General features: G+C 49.4%; 1 protein-coding gene and 1 non-coding gene across 2 annotated transcripts in view; both read left to right on the forward strand.

Annotated features, from left to right (window-relative positions):
• Nucleotides 1–14292, forward strand: part of Fbxw8 (F-box and WD repeat domain containing 8) — an 87853-nt gene that overhangs the window by 387 nt on the left and 73174 nt on the right. Inside the window, exon 2 of the mRNA XM_032886376.1 lies at nucleotides 12357–12461. Coding sequence (XP_032742267.1) covers nucleotides 12357–12461 — 105 coding nt within the window. The remainder of the gene's footprint in view (nucleotides 1–12356; nucleotides 12462–14292) is intronic.
• Nucleotides 5672–5778, forward strand: LOC116885982. Its single transcript, XR_004386061.1, has one exon. It is a non-coding gene; the product is annotated as a U6 spliceosomal RNA (small nuclear RNA).

A 14292-nucleotide genomic window follows, 5' to 3' on the forward strand; every position in this document is an offset into this window, starting at 1 on the left:
GATGGCTTTCCCTGTGGCCCACCCTGTGGGGTTACGGGCGCAGGTACAGCAGGGATCCTGCACACCCAGGTAATCCCTGGAAGCAGTGGTTTTCCTCTGGCAGCTTTGCCTGTAAACATTTTAGGGTGTTGACAGTAGGTGTGTGCGCGCTCTTGGGCTTGCAAGAGGGTAGAAGAATGTTCGCAAACACCAATGTTCAGGACACCCTCTCCCCACCCTGCAAAGAGAATCCACCCATAAAGGACTGCGGATGAGTTTGAGAAATCCTGCCCTAGAAACGTCCTTAACCTTGTCAGAAAGGTTGACTCTGGAGAGGAAGGTTAAGAAAAAGCAGAGGACGGAAATTATGCTCACTTTTCTCTGTATTCTTTGATTTAACTAACGTAACGTGTTACTTAAAGAAAAATAGCAACCATAAATCAGAAGGAACGAAAGGACTATGGCGAAGAAGAATCCTTTGGTCAGTATTTTTAGGAGGCCTTTGGAGGGCATGGGTCCCTTGGAGAATCAGGAAACCCTTTTCCCCAGCCTCATTTACCAAGTCGATAGAATCAAATCAAGAACCCCTGACATGGATCCATGGCTTCCAGGTTAAGAGGTCAGAACAGAAGGTTTTGGTGGTTTCACTCAAACCAGGTTCAAAGAACATTTCTTTTTTTTTTTTTTTAAGTTTATTATATTTTATTGTGCCAAAGAACAATTCTACAGTTCAGTAGGGAATACTTTTCCATGAGTGAAAGTTGTTTAGAGGAATAACGGGATCAAGCTGGAGAGATGGCTCCGTAGTTAAGAGCGCAACATGCTCTTCTGGAGTTGGGTTTCTGGTACCCATGTCAGGTGGCTCACGACTTCCTGTAACTGAGGTTTCAGGATATTTAATGTCTCTGGCTTCCATGGACACTTGCACACATGAGTACAGCCCCCCCCCCAACACACACACAGACACATACTTTTTAAAAAATGGTTAACTTTATGCAATGGAAAGTTTTGTTTAAATGACACCAGTAGCTTCTACTTTGAGTTTTAAGGCCATCTTTCTTTTAAACGAGTGTCTGGTGCTCTGCCTTGATTCTATAATAGCCATAATATGAGGTAGATAACTATTTCCTTCTACATACAGACCCCAAGACAATGGCTTTTTATTTAAATTTTATTTTATTTCTTTTTTTCAATTTGCTTAGGATTTCCCAACTGAGAAATTCTGGGGATTGAATTTGGATTCCTGTGTTTTAACTTCACCAAGTGAAGCTTGAGTTCCCCGACCCCCATCCCCCAGGCCTTAGTGTAGGTTCCTGAGTCCTCTCAGACCTGCTCAGCAGCAGCCTGGGGAAGTAGCTCATCTGATGACTGAGAACCCGTGGGGGTTTAGATACCGTCAGCTGTGTAGCCTCTGTGCTGGCTAGTTTTTACGTCAACTTGACACAAGCCAGAGTGACTGGAAAGGAGGAGCCTCGACTGAGACATGCCTCCGTAGGATTGAGCTGTAGGCAAACCTGTAGGGCATTTTCTTAATTAGGGATTGGTGGGGGAGGGGATGGTTCATTGTGGGTAGAAACACCCGTGGCCTGGTGGTCCTGGGTTCCATAAGGAAGCAGGCTGAGGAAGCCGGTAAGCAGCACCTCTCCGTGGCCTCTGCAGTAGCTCCTGCCCCAGGTTCCTATCCTGACTTTCTGCAGTGATGGACTATGGTGTGGAAGTATAGGCCAAGTAAACCCCTTTCGCCCCTCAACTCGTTTAGGGTCATGGTGTTCATCACAGCAATTAAAAACCTTGACTAAGATAGACCCTAAATCCTAATACACAAGACTTTCCAGCCTCACACTCAGGCAGCACTCCAGAATCAGGAATAAAGTGTCAGGGATCTAGGAGGAAGGTCCAGGGCATACCAGAATCTTAAGTTTCATATGGAGTTGGCAAAAACCTTCCCTGTGTCTTGTCCCAGGGATGAATGATAGTAGGCTCCTCTGCCCAGTCAGAAGCACCACACTAGGAACTGTTTTGGTTTCTTCTGAGCAGCAGCCAGCTCTCCAATTAGTGACATCTGTACAAAAGAAGACGCCGTAGGTCACTGTGTGCTCAGGTGACTGGAATTACACAGGTTGAGCCACCTGACATGGGTGTTAGGAATAGAATTTGGGACACTTGGATGACAGACTCTGCTCTTAACTATCAAGGTGTCACTGTGTACCTTAGACTGGCATTAGATTCTTTCTTTGCCCCCCAACCCCCGTGTGTGTGTGTGTGTGTGTGAGAGAGAGAGGGGGGGGGTGGTTGAGATTTCCTGTAGATGTCTGTGTGTTCAGCCTGCATGTGGAGAGCAGAGGACAGCCCCGGATGTTGACCCTCAGGCACCTCCACATTTTATTTGGCTTGGAGCGTTGTCACAAAGCCCAAGCTAGCGTCCCTTGAACTTCCAGACATTTGTTTCTTCTCTCTTCCCACCTTCTCTGGTATCTCAGGCATTTGTCTCCATGCTTGCCTTTTTACACGTGTCCTGGAGGTCTAAGCAGGGGTCCTTACACTTGTAAGGCGAGTGCCTTACTGACTTACTTACTGACTCCTCCTCCCTGGCCTGGGGCTTTTTATTTTTGCGTCTCTTCTTCCCGAGGGCTGTGATCACAGTGCTGGCTGTCCAGTGCTTCACAGACAATATCTTCATCATTCCCAACAACCCTCTCCTTGGCCATTTTCTGCGTGTCCTGGTAGCTGAACAGGAGGAAGGTAGCTTTGGTTTTGAAGGACAGTGAACTCATCCTGTATCTTCAGCCTAAGAGATGGCAGTGATGTTTATTAAAAACCTCGGCTCCCTGTGGCAGTAAATGTGAGCTCCACAGCACATGGGGTCAGAGGGCAACTGTGTAAGTGTGGGGGTCTTGCCTAGTTCATCAGGAATTTTGTTCCATGTCTTCCAAGACAGCTTTGTGATGATTCGTTTTATAGTGGCAACCAAAATTAGATATTAAACATGGTGGGTAGTGTAGGGTGTTCTTTCCAACTGTTCAGTTTTCTTTACTTAAAGTTTATACATGATCTGAATAAAACCATTCTGTATCCCAGCGTGGTCACTGGCCAAAGTACACATTACATCAAGGAGCTTTTTTCTCCTTTTTTAAAACAACAACAACAACAACAACAACAACAACAACAACAACAACAACAACAACAAATAAGGTATCTTAGTTCTTTTGCTGTGAAAAGACACTGTGACCAAGGCAGCTCTTAGAAAGCATTTAATTGGTGGCTTGCTTACACTTTTAGAGCTTTAGTCTATAATCCTGGTGGAAAGCTGACAGGCATAGTGCTGGAGCAGGAGCTGAGAGCTTTGCATCCTTTTGATCTGCCAGCAGAGACCTCAGAGCCCACCCTCTCCTCCTGACAAGGCTTTGCACCTCCTCCACAAGACCACACCCCCTAATCCTTCCCAAACAGTTCTTCTAACTGGGGAGCAAGCATTTAAGTACATGAGTCTATGGGGGCCATTCTCATTCAAACCACCCTACAGGTGCCACTATGTAGACCAGGCTGGCTTCTGACTCAGAAATCCTCCTGTCAGTTCTGGCATTGAAGATGTGGCTGTTGTGTTGGGAAGTGGGTTTTGATTGTGTTCTCTCAGTGGAACTGTCTTTTGTGAAAATTGTCTTTGGATACTTTAGTAGTCATACTTTGAAATGTACAGACCTTAACCGCACAGCTCGACACCTTCTCTAGCATGTGTGCATATGCTCATCTGAAACAGCCGATCACAGGACTGGGTTCCTAGCTGTCCGCACCATGCTCCTCACTGTCTTCTCATCCGCAGGGCCTGAGCACTCGCTCCACTTTTGACTCCTCTGCAGTGGCATCAGGCAGCTTTACTCGAGTCTGGGTTCTTGTGCAGAGCTTAAGGACAAGTTGTCCAACACTGAGATAACTTTGGTTAGATGGTAGATGGCTTGGGGCATAGTGCTGCCAGGAACATTTCGTCTGACCCTTGGGATGTGTACATGTTTCTCTTGGTTATTTGCTCAGGAGTAGAATCCTGGGGTTGTGAGCATACAGGTCATAGTTATAGCAGTCTACCCTGCAGACTTCCCATGTCTACCAGTTGGTACTGAATAGAACAAAAGCAACAATGGTTTAAGTGTGCCAGCACTGTAAGGTAAACACTGGCAGGATCTGATATTGTGTGCTTCTCCCAGAATGTCTAAAGGAGGAATAACTCCCAGAAAGGAAGGTGGGGTTCCCCTGGGATTCCTGAACCAACAGGATGATGCAGCCAAGGCAGAGTGTGCAAACCTGAAGCTGGTTCTTGTCACATTGCTGTGCCACACTAAGACCTCCTATTTGAGATGGGTTCCTGTAGCCCAGGCTGGTCTTGAACATGCTGCAGCTGAGGGTAAACTTGGATTTCTGATTCTTCAGCCTCTACCTCCCCCAAGGTACTGTAGGTTGAACCCAGCTCCTTATGCAAGCATTCCTTTAACTGAGCTACATTTCCAGCCCCTGTCACTTTTTTGGGTGCTGTCTTCACTGCAAAATCACTAGTGCGAGGGCAACCAAGAGGAAAGTTGCTGTCCATTGGGCACAGCTGCGTCAGAGTATCTTTGGCTGGATATAGGCCAGAACCTTTGACGGACAAGCACAGCTGGAGTGAAACTGGAGTGCCTCTCTGCAGCCTTGCCTTCTTAACGAGAAGCTTTTAGTAGCAGCACTTGGCCAGCTCGCTTATGGGAGTGTCTGGTGAATACTCATACTGGCAGTTGGCAGGTTTGGGTGGGCCAGTACAAGGGATGTCCTGGTTCGAATCCCCGAGGCAGTAGTTACTGTCATTCATGCCCCCCTCCAAAACCAGGTTTCTTGTGGACAGTGGTGGCATTTCAGTTACACTTATTCAAGCTTCTTTAGTGACTGCCAGTTGCTTGGTGGAATTTTGTTTAGGTGGTTGGTCACATCTGATCCACAAAGACACAGATGCCCAACTCAAACTGGCCTAAAAACACCCACTGGGATCTGTGGACCCATGAGTTTGGATCCATGGACGTGTCCAGGAGGTGATGCTCATTTTGGGCAGTGGTGTCACCCAGCTGGAACCTTGTGGTCCAGTCCTGATTGTCTGCTGGCTTTCTCCATGGGACATTGTCTCTCCCCCCCCCTTTCTCTCTCTCTTTCTCGCTCTCTTTCTCTCCAGGAGAGGACGGCTAGCAGCTGCAGCCTTGTGTGTGATCTGCCAGCATAGCAGTGCTGGGCGAGCTCAGCATCTGTTCTGTGGGGCGCAGCTAAAGCTGCATTCTTATTGGTCCAGACTGGATCATTTGAGCCATCTCAAGCCAATTACTGATTGAGATTGGTCCAGATCTGCATCCGTGCTCACTCCTGTTCATCCAGCAGGTCTGTACTCATTGTTGAGCCAGAGCTGGGGAGTCAGCATCCAGCCTGGACTCTACGCTGGCCTCTCCAGCTTCTTGACTGATAGAATGGTGTTAGTGGAGGCAAGCCCAACTCATATTCAGACCCCACTGCTGGCTTCTCCTGGTGTAAGCTGGACTAATTCCCCACCTCTGCTGTTCTCTATCCTCCTATTAAGGCTCAGTTTAATTGCATTTACTGTATTAGCTCTAATCCCCTCAGTCCAAATTTCTTTTATAACTAAAATGTTCTTATCAGTGCCATTGATTTAAGAATGTTACTCAGTGTGTTCGCTTCAGCAGTACATGTAGTAACGTTGGTGCGATACAGAAGAGATTAGCATGGCCCCTGTGCAAGGATGACACGCAAATTCTTGAAGCGTTTCTTTTTCTTTTTTTTTTTTTTAAGTAAATCATGAGAAGGTCATGTTTTTTTATCTGGCACCTCTGGTTATTAGTAAATCAGATAGAGACATTTGAAGACTGTGTTAGAAATGTTGCACTTAGAGAAAAATATATTTTATTGATCTGTGATGTAGAGACACATTTTCTCATAGCTGAAATGTGAAGAAAAAGGACACACAATTAGAGAAACATTGAAAGACCAAGATGATTATCCCACATCATTCTTTCCAGCATTACTAGAAATTAATGTCCCATGAGCTATGGAGAGAATATTGTGTGCAGTGCTCGGAACTAAGACCCAGATTTTCTTCTCAGTTCAAAAACTCTGTTAAACCTTTGATTTGATTTTATAATTAAAATAAGTATGTTTATGCTTTTATAAAGAATTAGTATAATTGGTTATTCATGAACCATCAGGCCATTGCTTGGGGGCCTTTCTTCATGATCTCTCTGTATTTACTATAACAAATTTGAATGTCTTTACTGGAAGGTTCTGCTCCTTAAAGAGGTATGGGCTTTGTCCGTCCATCCATGCATTCATCCATCTACTACCCACCCACCCACCCATCCACCACACACACCCCACCCACCTACCACCCACCCACCCAACCACCAACCCACCCACCAACCCAACCACCCACCCCCCCACCCACCCATCCAACCACCCACCAACCCCCCCAACCCACCCACACACCCCACCCACCCACCCACCAACCCACACAACCAACCCCCCACCCACCCACCCACCCACCCATCCACTCATATACACACACACCCATCCACCCACCCACCCACCCATCTACCCACTTATCTGTCTATCTGTCTTCTCCTCAGTCCACGTATTCATTAAGTGGCTCGTTAGCACCAGACACTATTCTAAGCTCTGAGGATACAGCAGTGAACAAGACAAAGTCTGACCTGTTTGAGTAGATACTTGCTGGGCAAACAGGTGCTCTGGAGAGAGGAAGCCCTAGGCAGCGTGGAGAGTGTCTTCAAGGAGAGGGGCTCAGTCTTACCCACTGCTGCCTGCAAGGCTCTCTGGAAGGCCGAGCTGCTTGCGGAGGACTGGGGGAGGGGCTGGCAGAGATTCTCTGGTGCCAGTGGCTTCATGGTTATGCAAGCTGAATGGTCACATAGGTCATACCCTGCACTTAGTTTAATGCTTGCAATTGTTCTTTATTTTAAATGATGTCTGTATCTATATGTCAGTCTGTGCACGGTGCCAGCACAGGCATCAGGTTCCTTGGAGTTATGGGGGTTGTGAGCTGTCTGACATGGGTGCTAGGAACTGCAGGAGCAGTAACTGCTCTTGACCACCGACCGAGTCACCTTCCCAGCCCCTACAATTTATCATCATCATCATCACCACCACCACCACCACCATCATCATCACCATCATCATCACCGTCATCACCACCACCACCATCATCATCATCACCATCATCATTATTGTTCCCTTGATTTGCAGCCCCGCAGTTGTTAAAGTTCTCTTGTCTCAGGAACCCTAGCTCACTTGTTCTCACACCAAGCTCCACATAGTCTACAGCAGACACTGATGGTGGGCTGTGCTGTCATTTACCAAACAGTTCACCAGCACTTCCTGAGTTGAACCCTCTTCCTGTGAGTGCCTCTTCTGCCTTCTGTCCAGTCCAGATCCTCAATCTCCGATCCTAGTTTGACTCAGCTGGGCTCTGAAAGCACAGGCCGGCCTGTTTGCTACACAGATTGTCTTTAGTGCCACGCCCAATCTCCTGGGAGTTCAGAGCTGCCCTTTCTACCTCCCTTCTGCTGACCCTAGGATGGAGAAACCCACACTGCACAGTCCCACCACGGGGATGGATGGCGCCCAGTCTCACTGTGGCTTGAGAAAATCAGCTGTAGACCGGGGAAAGTCTCAGCCACTCTGAAAACAGTCTCGTGTGTTTGGAAAGAACAGCAGGGATTCCCTGGGAAATCACCAGCACGTGAGGAATTAGAGTGTACCTCGCAGTTTTGAAACCAGTTCTAAATAAGTAAATCTCAGGTGTCTCCCAGGCGTGGACAGTGTGAGGTACTGGGCAGGTTAGCTTCTGTAGGTGGCAGTTGTCTCTGCGGGCAGTCCTCGGCTTGATTGACTACTTCTGCTTGGGATTACGTTCACTGTGAAGAGATAAATCAGCTTTTTGTGCACTGCTTAGGAACTTAACCTCTCTTTATAGCAAGAGAAAGGATTCCTAAGCTCTAAATAGCTGACTTACTAATGAGGCTGGGATACCTCCGGGACCATCTCCTGTATTTATTCTGCTTTATATGCGATGATTTATCTCCATAAAAGATTTACCTCTTTCAATATAGCGGCCGTTTCTCATACATTTGCTAATAGCACCTCCCTCCCCCCAGCACTAGGCATGTCCCTGAATTCACAGTGCGCGCACTGATTTAAGCTGGGTGGTGTTTGCCTTTACCGATGTGTGCCTCCTGTACCGATGTGTGCCTCCTGTACCGATGTGTGCCTCCTGTACCGATGTGTGCCTCCTGTACCGATGTGTGCCTCCTGTACCGATGTGTGCCTCCTGTACCGATGTGGGGGGCTTTAGAAGAGCAGAAGTGGGGGAGGTAGCTGTGTTGCCTGTGTTGGTGTCTGGTGCACTGGACTTTCCTGTTTGCTTGTGCAGGCAAACGTGTTTCAAGACAGAACAGTGCCTATTTCGAGAGTGGCTGAGACTTTCCCCAGTCTACCAGCTGATTTTCTCAAGCCACAGTGAGACTGGACGCCATCCATCCCTGCAGTGGGACTGTGCAGTGTGGAGGGTTGATAAACCGTGCAGATAGCAGGTCTCTCCTCACAGGGTCAGCTGAGTTAGCCTTGCAGATCTGTTTAAGCACCATCAAGAGAGAGAGATAGAGAGAGAGAGAGAGAGAGAGAGAGAGAGAGAGAGAGAGCGAGCCCGAGTGGCGGTTGCCCCAGAGACACGTGTTGGGAAGTGCATCTTGGAGTCGGGTCGGGTTCTTCCCCCTCTCTGATTTGGTCTTAGTAATTACGGTTACTCCTCTTCTGCTGAACAGGAGAAGGCAGATTAAGTTTCTAACACAACGGTACAAAGGCTGTCCATTTACGGAGTTAGGCTTATAGTAGAACAGGAGGACATTAGCCTCTCTGGGGACAGATCCCATCACAGTTTGTCTCAGCGCTTTTTGGAGTGAGGCCAATAGACTTTGGGAAAATCAGGATGCACTGACCTTAGCCGTAACACAGCCCCTTTGTGTGATTCCTCTCTGGATTTTCTATCTGCTCATGATTTAGGGCCGTGTTTCTCAACGTGTAACTCGCATAAAGCATCCCTGAGAAAGATCCGTGAGTCCTGTCCATGGGATTTGGAGGCACTAGTTCTAGGAGGTGCCCTGAACATTAAAACAAGCCACGTGTGATTTAAGTGTCAGACAGGAGTCACTGAGGTGGAGGCTGGTTCTTGGCACGGTGGTGAAAGCCATAAAGCGCAGCCTCACCAGCGAGGTTCTTCCTTTGTCTAGAGCTTGAGCTTAGAGAGCCGCACTCCACCCTATCAGCTCATGTCCTACAGTGTCACATTGCCTTCAGTATTTCTGTGCCTTCTTTCCTGAGAACATGCGTGTTGTCTGTCTGTCATGGGCTTGTCCTGCCGTGGCTTGTGACTTCTGGCTGGCAATGTGCTCCAGGTGTCTGGGTGGCAGCCTGGCAGCATCCTTAGTATTGAGGGCTTTCTTCACACACACAAATACAGGCAGTATGTGTCTGCACATTCTCTGTGCACATGGGAGGAGTGGCTTGGTGTTATCGTAGGACCCTTCTGCAGCAGCTAAGTGCTCGGAGTGGTTGTGGAGCTACAGCTTGGGTCAGAGTGGCATCGGGTCCCGCCAGAGGGTTGACCAAACTCGTAATGTAGTCTCTGGTGAGGTGTTTCCCCTGTGGACAAACACCATGACGTGCTGAAGCTTATAGCCAGGCACTTAGCTGTTTCCTCTGTTGGAGCGTAGGAGAGCATCCCTCTTCACCTGCGTGCTCTGCATCTCAGTGCATGGCGGAAGGTGGTTTCCTCTCTGCAGCTGTGCACTGAGAACCCTTGGGGCTGCTCGTACTCCGCACAGGACATGGACTCTCCGGTTGACTGGGGGAGGTTGGACTTGATAGAGTCAGCTCTCAGGTGTAGATTTACGTATGGCTTTAGTGGGTTGGCCATCCAGGTAAGAAGTGAGGTGAGTGGCTTGTCCTCAATGCAGACCCTTGGGGGGATGGCACTTTGGTGAGGCAGCCCTTCGGGCCAGAGGCAGCATCAAGGAGGGCTCAACTGTAGCCAGTGACAGGCAGCCTTCTCATCTGGGGGACTGGAGTGACTGCCCCGTCAGCACAGCCAGCCCAGCTGCACAGAAGTTAGTGTGTGGACTCCTGACCGTGGTTGTGCGTGTGTCATGAGCTGCTGGTGCCTCTTTGGTGCCTGGCCTCCCTTTCCCTCCTGCCATTCCCTAACCAGTAGTGGGACGGGGAAGCTCAGCCTCATGGAAGGGGAGAGGGGACTGTTTTGAACTGACATTGTTAGTCCTTTTAGAGTTCAGGGGCAATCCTGAGAATGGTGATTTCAAAGAAAACGTTGGCCCTGCAGTGCAGTTTGCGTTCTTACAGTTCAGGCTGGAAACAGTGCCGGCCTCCAGACCTTACAGACGGCCCAACACAGACAGTGCTAGTGGTCACTGCATCTGTGGGCTTCATCTTCTCCCCGTGTGTCAGAGCAAACTTCCCAGTAGTTAGGTGCCCTAGGGCAGGTGATGCTGCTTCGCGTGTTGTCGGAGTCCTCCACTGTGTGGACTTAGTCTCTCTCTCTAGTCCTCTTGTCGCTGCTGGAAGTGTGTGCTTACAGTGGGTAAGTAAGGGGCGGTCAGTCACCAACAGGCAGGCTTAAGAGTGACAGGGAAGTCTATAGCATCGGGAAGAGAAAGGAGCTGACATCCAGGCTCTGCAGGCCTTTCGCAGTGGGACTGTCTTCTGTGCTGAGCATGGGAAATAGGCATTTGTTGGGAGGCTGTGATTTATGCCCAGAATAAAAACAAAAGATGGCACTTCATGTTCATCTCAAGGCCAGTGTTTAGTGTAGCCCATCGTAAAGAAGCCCGCAGCTTGATAGAGCACACCTCACCCCCTCTCACCTGCTTTAGCTTTGTCTGTGTGAGGATAAGGAGACTTTTTCCTCTTGTTTCTTCAACATGTGGCCAGGCACAATACTGTAGAAGAAAAGGAAGGAGGCCCTCCAGGGTGGCTCTGAATGATAACCTCTTCCCTTGCGTGCGCCTGCTAGTCACAGGCCAGCAGTGACTCCCACAGGTGCTTGAGGCGTCTCCAGTTGCACGTGGTTGTCTGTGTGTCTTCACTGGTGAGTTAAGGTAGTCATTGCAGGCAAGGACCTTTCCTGACATGAGTCCTGGCAACTGTTTTCTTAGGCAGGACTCACGCCTTCCAATTATCCTTGCAGATTTTTTCCTGTTTTTCTGCACAGCCAGCATCCTTACCCTGAGTGAACATTCTGTTCCTCTTTTGTCCACAGAGACCTATCAGCATCCTTTCCCGGGAGAGCCTTTTGGCCTATGTGCTTAGCCTGTTTTTGAAGCCAAACACATTGTTTCCTCTAAAGCTCCAGATTCTCCTTCAGTGCTGAGACTCCAAGATGAGCAACATGACTCTCCAGCATTCTTTACACTCAGTCTGACTGGCGCTCACATCCCTCAGTGCAGCGGAGATGGTTCCTGAAGTGGCCCCTCACAGTGTGGAAACTTGTAGTGAGTGGTGAACTAGCAACGTGCTTCAGCCTGCAAGTCCGTGATGTCAGCCAGTGCTTATTAAACACGAGCTTCCTTCCCAAGCTTAGCTTGTTGGGACAGGGGCATACTTTGCAGCTGAGAAGCAACACCCCGATGGCTGGCAGCTGGACCTGGGCGTGGTCATGTCACGCTTGGCCTTTCCCCAGCCCTCTTGGTTTCCTTTGTGTGCTGGGATCGGCTTGACCTTATCTTCCAGCTGAAGCTCTTACCTCATCTCTGATTGCTTACCCTAGGGCAGGCGAGCTCTTGTTACTGTGCATTACTAAACAACACTGGAGAATGACTTTGTTTGTACTGGATAGCTCAGGTTAACCAGATGAACTCCTCTCTGGAGGAGAGGTGGACCTGCCCTCTAGCCGAGCAGCCTCTGCCCTGCTCTTTCCTCACAAAACCATGTTAGTGACCTGGTCAGTACTTCCCCACCCCCACCCTTCGGAAATCAGGCAGCTCTCTCCGCACCTGCTGCCTCAGCTTCTTCCCTTAGAAGTCAGGAGGTTTCCGACACGCCTTCGCACCCAATCCCATAGCGTCTGTGATTCTCCTGGTGTATCGTAGGAAATAGTCATGTGGATTCACGGTGACTGTAAGGAGGGTGACGTGGGGGCCAGAGACCCTATTCCTTCAGGTTCTCCCTGAAACAGCGGCAGCTGTGGTCACCAGCAAGAGCGCCAGTGATGGAAAGGCCTAGAAGCACAAGCTGCTCTCAGCTTCCCCCTAAACAACTTCTTTCTTTCTCCACAGAATGAAATGGATGATGTGCCCTTCTTTGATGTCCATCTGCCTTATGAACTGGCGATCAATATATTTCAGTATCTGAACAGAAGAGAGCTGGGGCTGTGTGCTCAGGTAAGCTGTTGCTCACCCGTGTTCCAGGGTCCTCAGCTCTGCCCACACAATGGATCTGCAGATCCACACAGTGACAGAAGTGATGAGCTGCACAGCAGCTTCCTTAAGGAAGGCCGGCCTGAACCCCAGGTTCTTGTTCCACATTCCCGTTTGGTTCCTGTCTTCTGGTGACCGTCTTTTGTACCAAGGCTGAGTTATGGCTGAAATCCTGGGCTCTGCCTGCAGCGAGCCAGCCAGTGTTAATTACATGTGTTAGTACAAAGATGTAACCCTTAAATCAGGCTAGTCATTAGGGTGGCAGCTGAGGGTCAGCCCAGGGACACAGATTGGTGAGGTCATATTTTAGACAAATAGTCTGAATTACCGTTTAAATAGCAGAACCCCATTCCTCAGGTGACTGAGAAGGGACGCACACTGAGGGAACTGCACAGGAGCGTGTCATGCCGACGGATGAGCGCATGCCTGTGGGATGGAACGTTGGCTAGCTTGGTTGCATGTGCGGGTGTTGTGGGAAGTCTTTCCCTGGGGAGACATAAACAAATATCAGGACACTAAATGACAAGCCAAAGTACAACTGTACCCAAGTGTTGTCCAGGGAGCCTGTGAGTCCATTGGGCTTCCCTACAGAGCATGGGTGAGGCAGATCTGTAAAGTGTCGGGTCCCAAAGCACCACACCCAGAAAGCCTCACCCCAGGATGGATGTGCACCCCAGCTGCATAGATGGAGCCCCCTTCAGTTGATCTCACAGTTAGTACTCCAGCTCCCTGGAGACTCGTCATTTGGACAGAATCACACACTCATGGCTGGGAGGCGCGTGGGGAGCAGGACTCTCCAGTGAGGGTCTACTGACCATCCCCACCCACTGTCACTGAGGGAGGTCAGTAGGTCAGATCAGGCCCCTGCCAGTGGTCAGTTGTCAGCTTAGCGGGCAGGGCTCTGCTACAGGGTACCATCAAGGTCTGGGGTCGGCAGTGGTTCATAGTTTTGACCAGATACGCACTGGGAAGGCTGGGGTTAGGCCCCTAAAATTGCTCTCACCTTTTTGGCCACAAGCATGTAATTAAATTACCTTTTTACCTATTCAGGTTTTTTTTTTTTTTTTCAGTTGTCAAAATCTGTATGTCCATTGACTCTGAGTGAGTGCTCAAGGCCTGATCCCTAGTGCCACCACCAGAAAGAGAAACAGAGTTGCATTTGACTAATGATGCCCCTTTAGTGTGAGGCCCTGGGTTTAAATTCATCAGTGCAGAAATAAAAATCATTCAGTGGGCATCTGTAGATGGTCAGCATGGCTAGCGTGGGAGTCGAGGAGTGTGTGACGTCTCAGTGGGTACAGCAAGCACTCGGGACGCTTCAGCATCCAGCATCCTCGTTCCCAGTGAAGGCTGCCCACAAGCATGTGCTTCATCACATGTTTGGAGATGCCGAGCTCCTGCAGTATGTGATCGCCTAGCGGAGACGCCAGCCAGCATGTGTTCCTGCAGTGTCCACAGGAAGTGGGGAAGTCAGGGAGACCTTGACACTCTGAGTGTGACCGAAGCTCACGCGTTGGCTCTGCTCCCAAGAGTGGAGAATGAGGGCAGAGAGAGATCAGCTTGGTGCCAGGAGCCTTGGATCCTCTCTTGCCAGCTCTGCCCTGCGCAGTGGGCACTGGATGCTCTGATCTACCTTCTTGGTTGTGGCTCCTATTGAAGGAACCACGCCTTCATGTCAGTGCTCTGCTTTCCCGTTTTGTGGAGGGCCATACGACCTTCAAGTACTCTGTCTTTCTGTCCAAAGAGTTTATCAGGGCACAGTAGGGTCAGGTGGGAGAGGTCCCCTGTGGTACAG

The sequence above is a fragment of the Rattus rattus genome, chromosome 16 (genome assembly GCF_011064425.1).
Source record: "Rattus rattus isolate New Zealand chromosome 16, Rrattus_CSIRO_v1, whole genome shotgun sequence".
NCBI classification, from domain to species: Eukaryota; Metazoa; Chordata; class Mammalia; order Rodentia; family Muridae; genus Rattus; species Rattus rattus.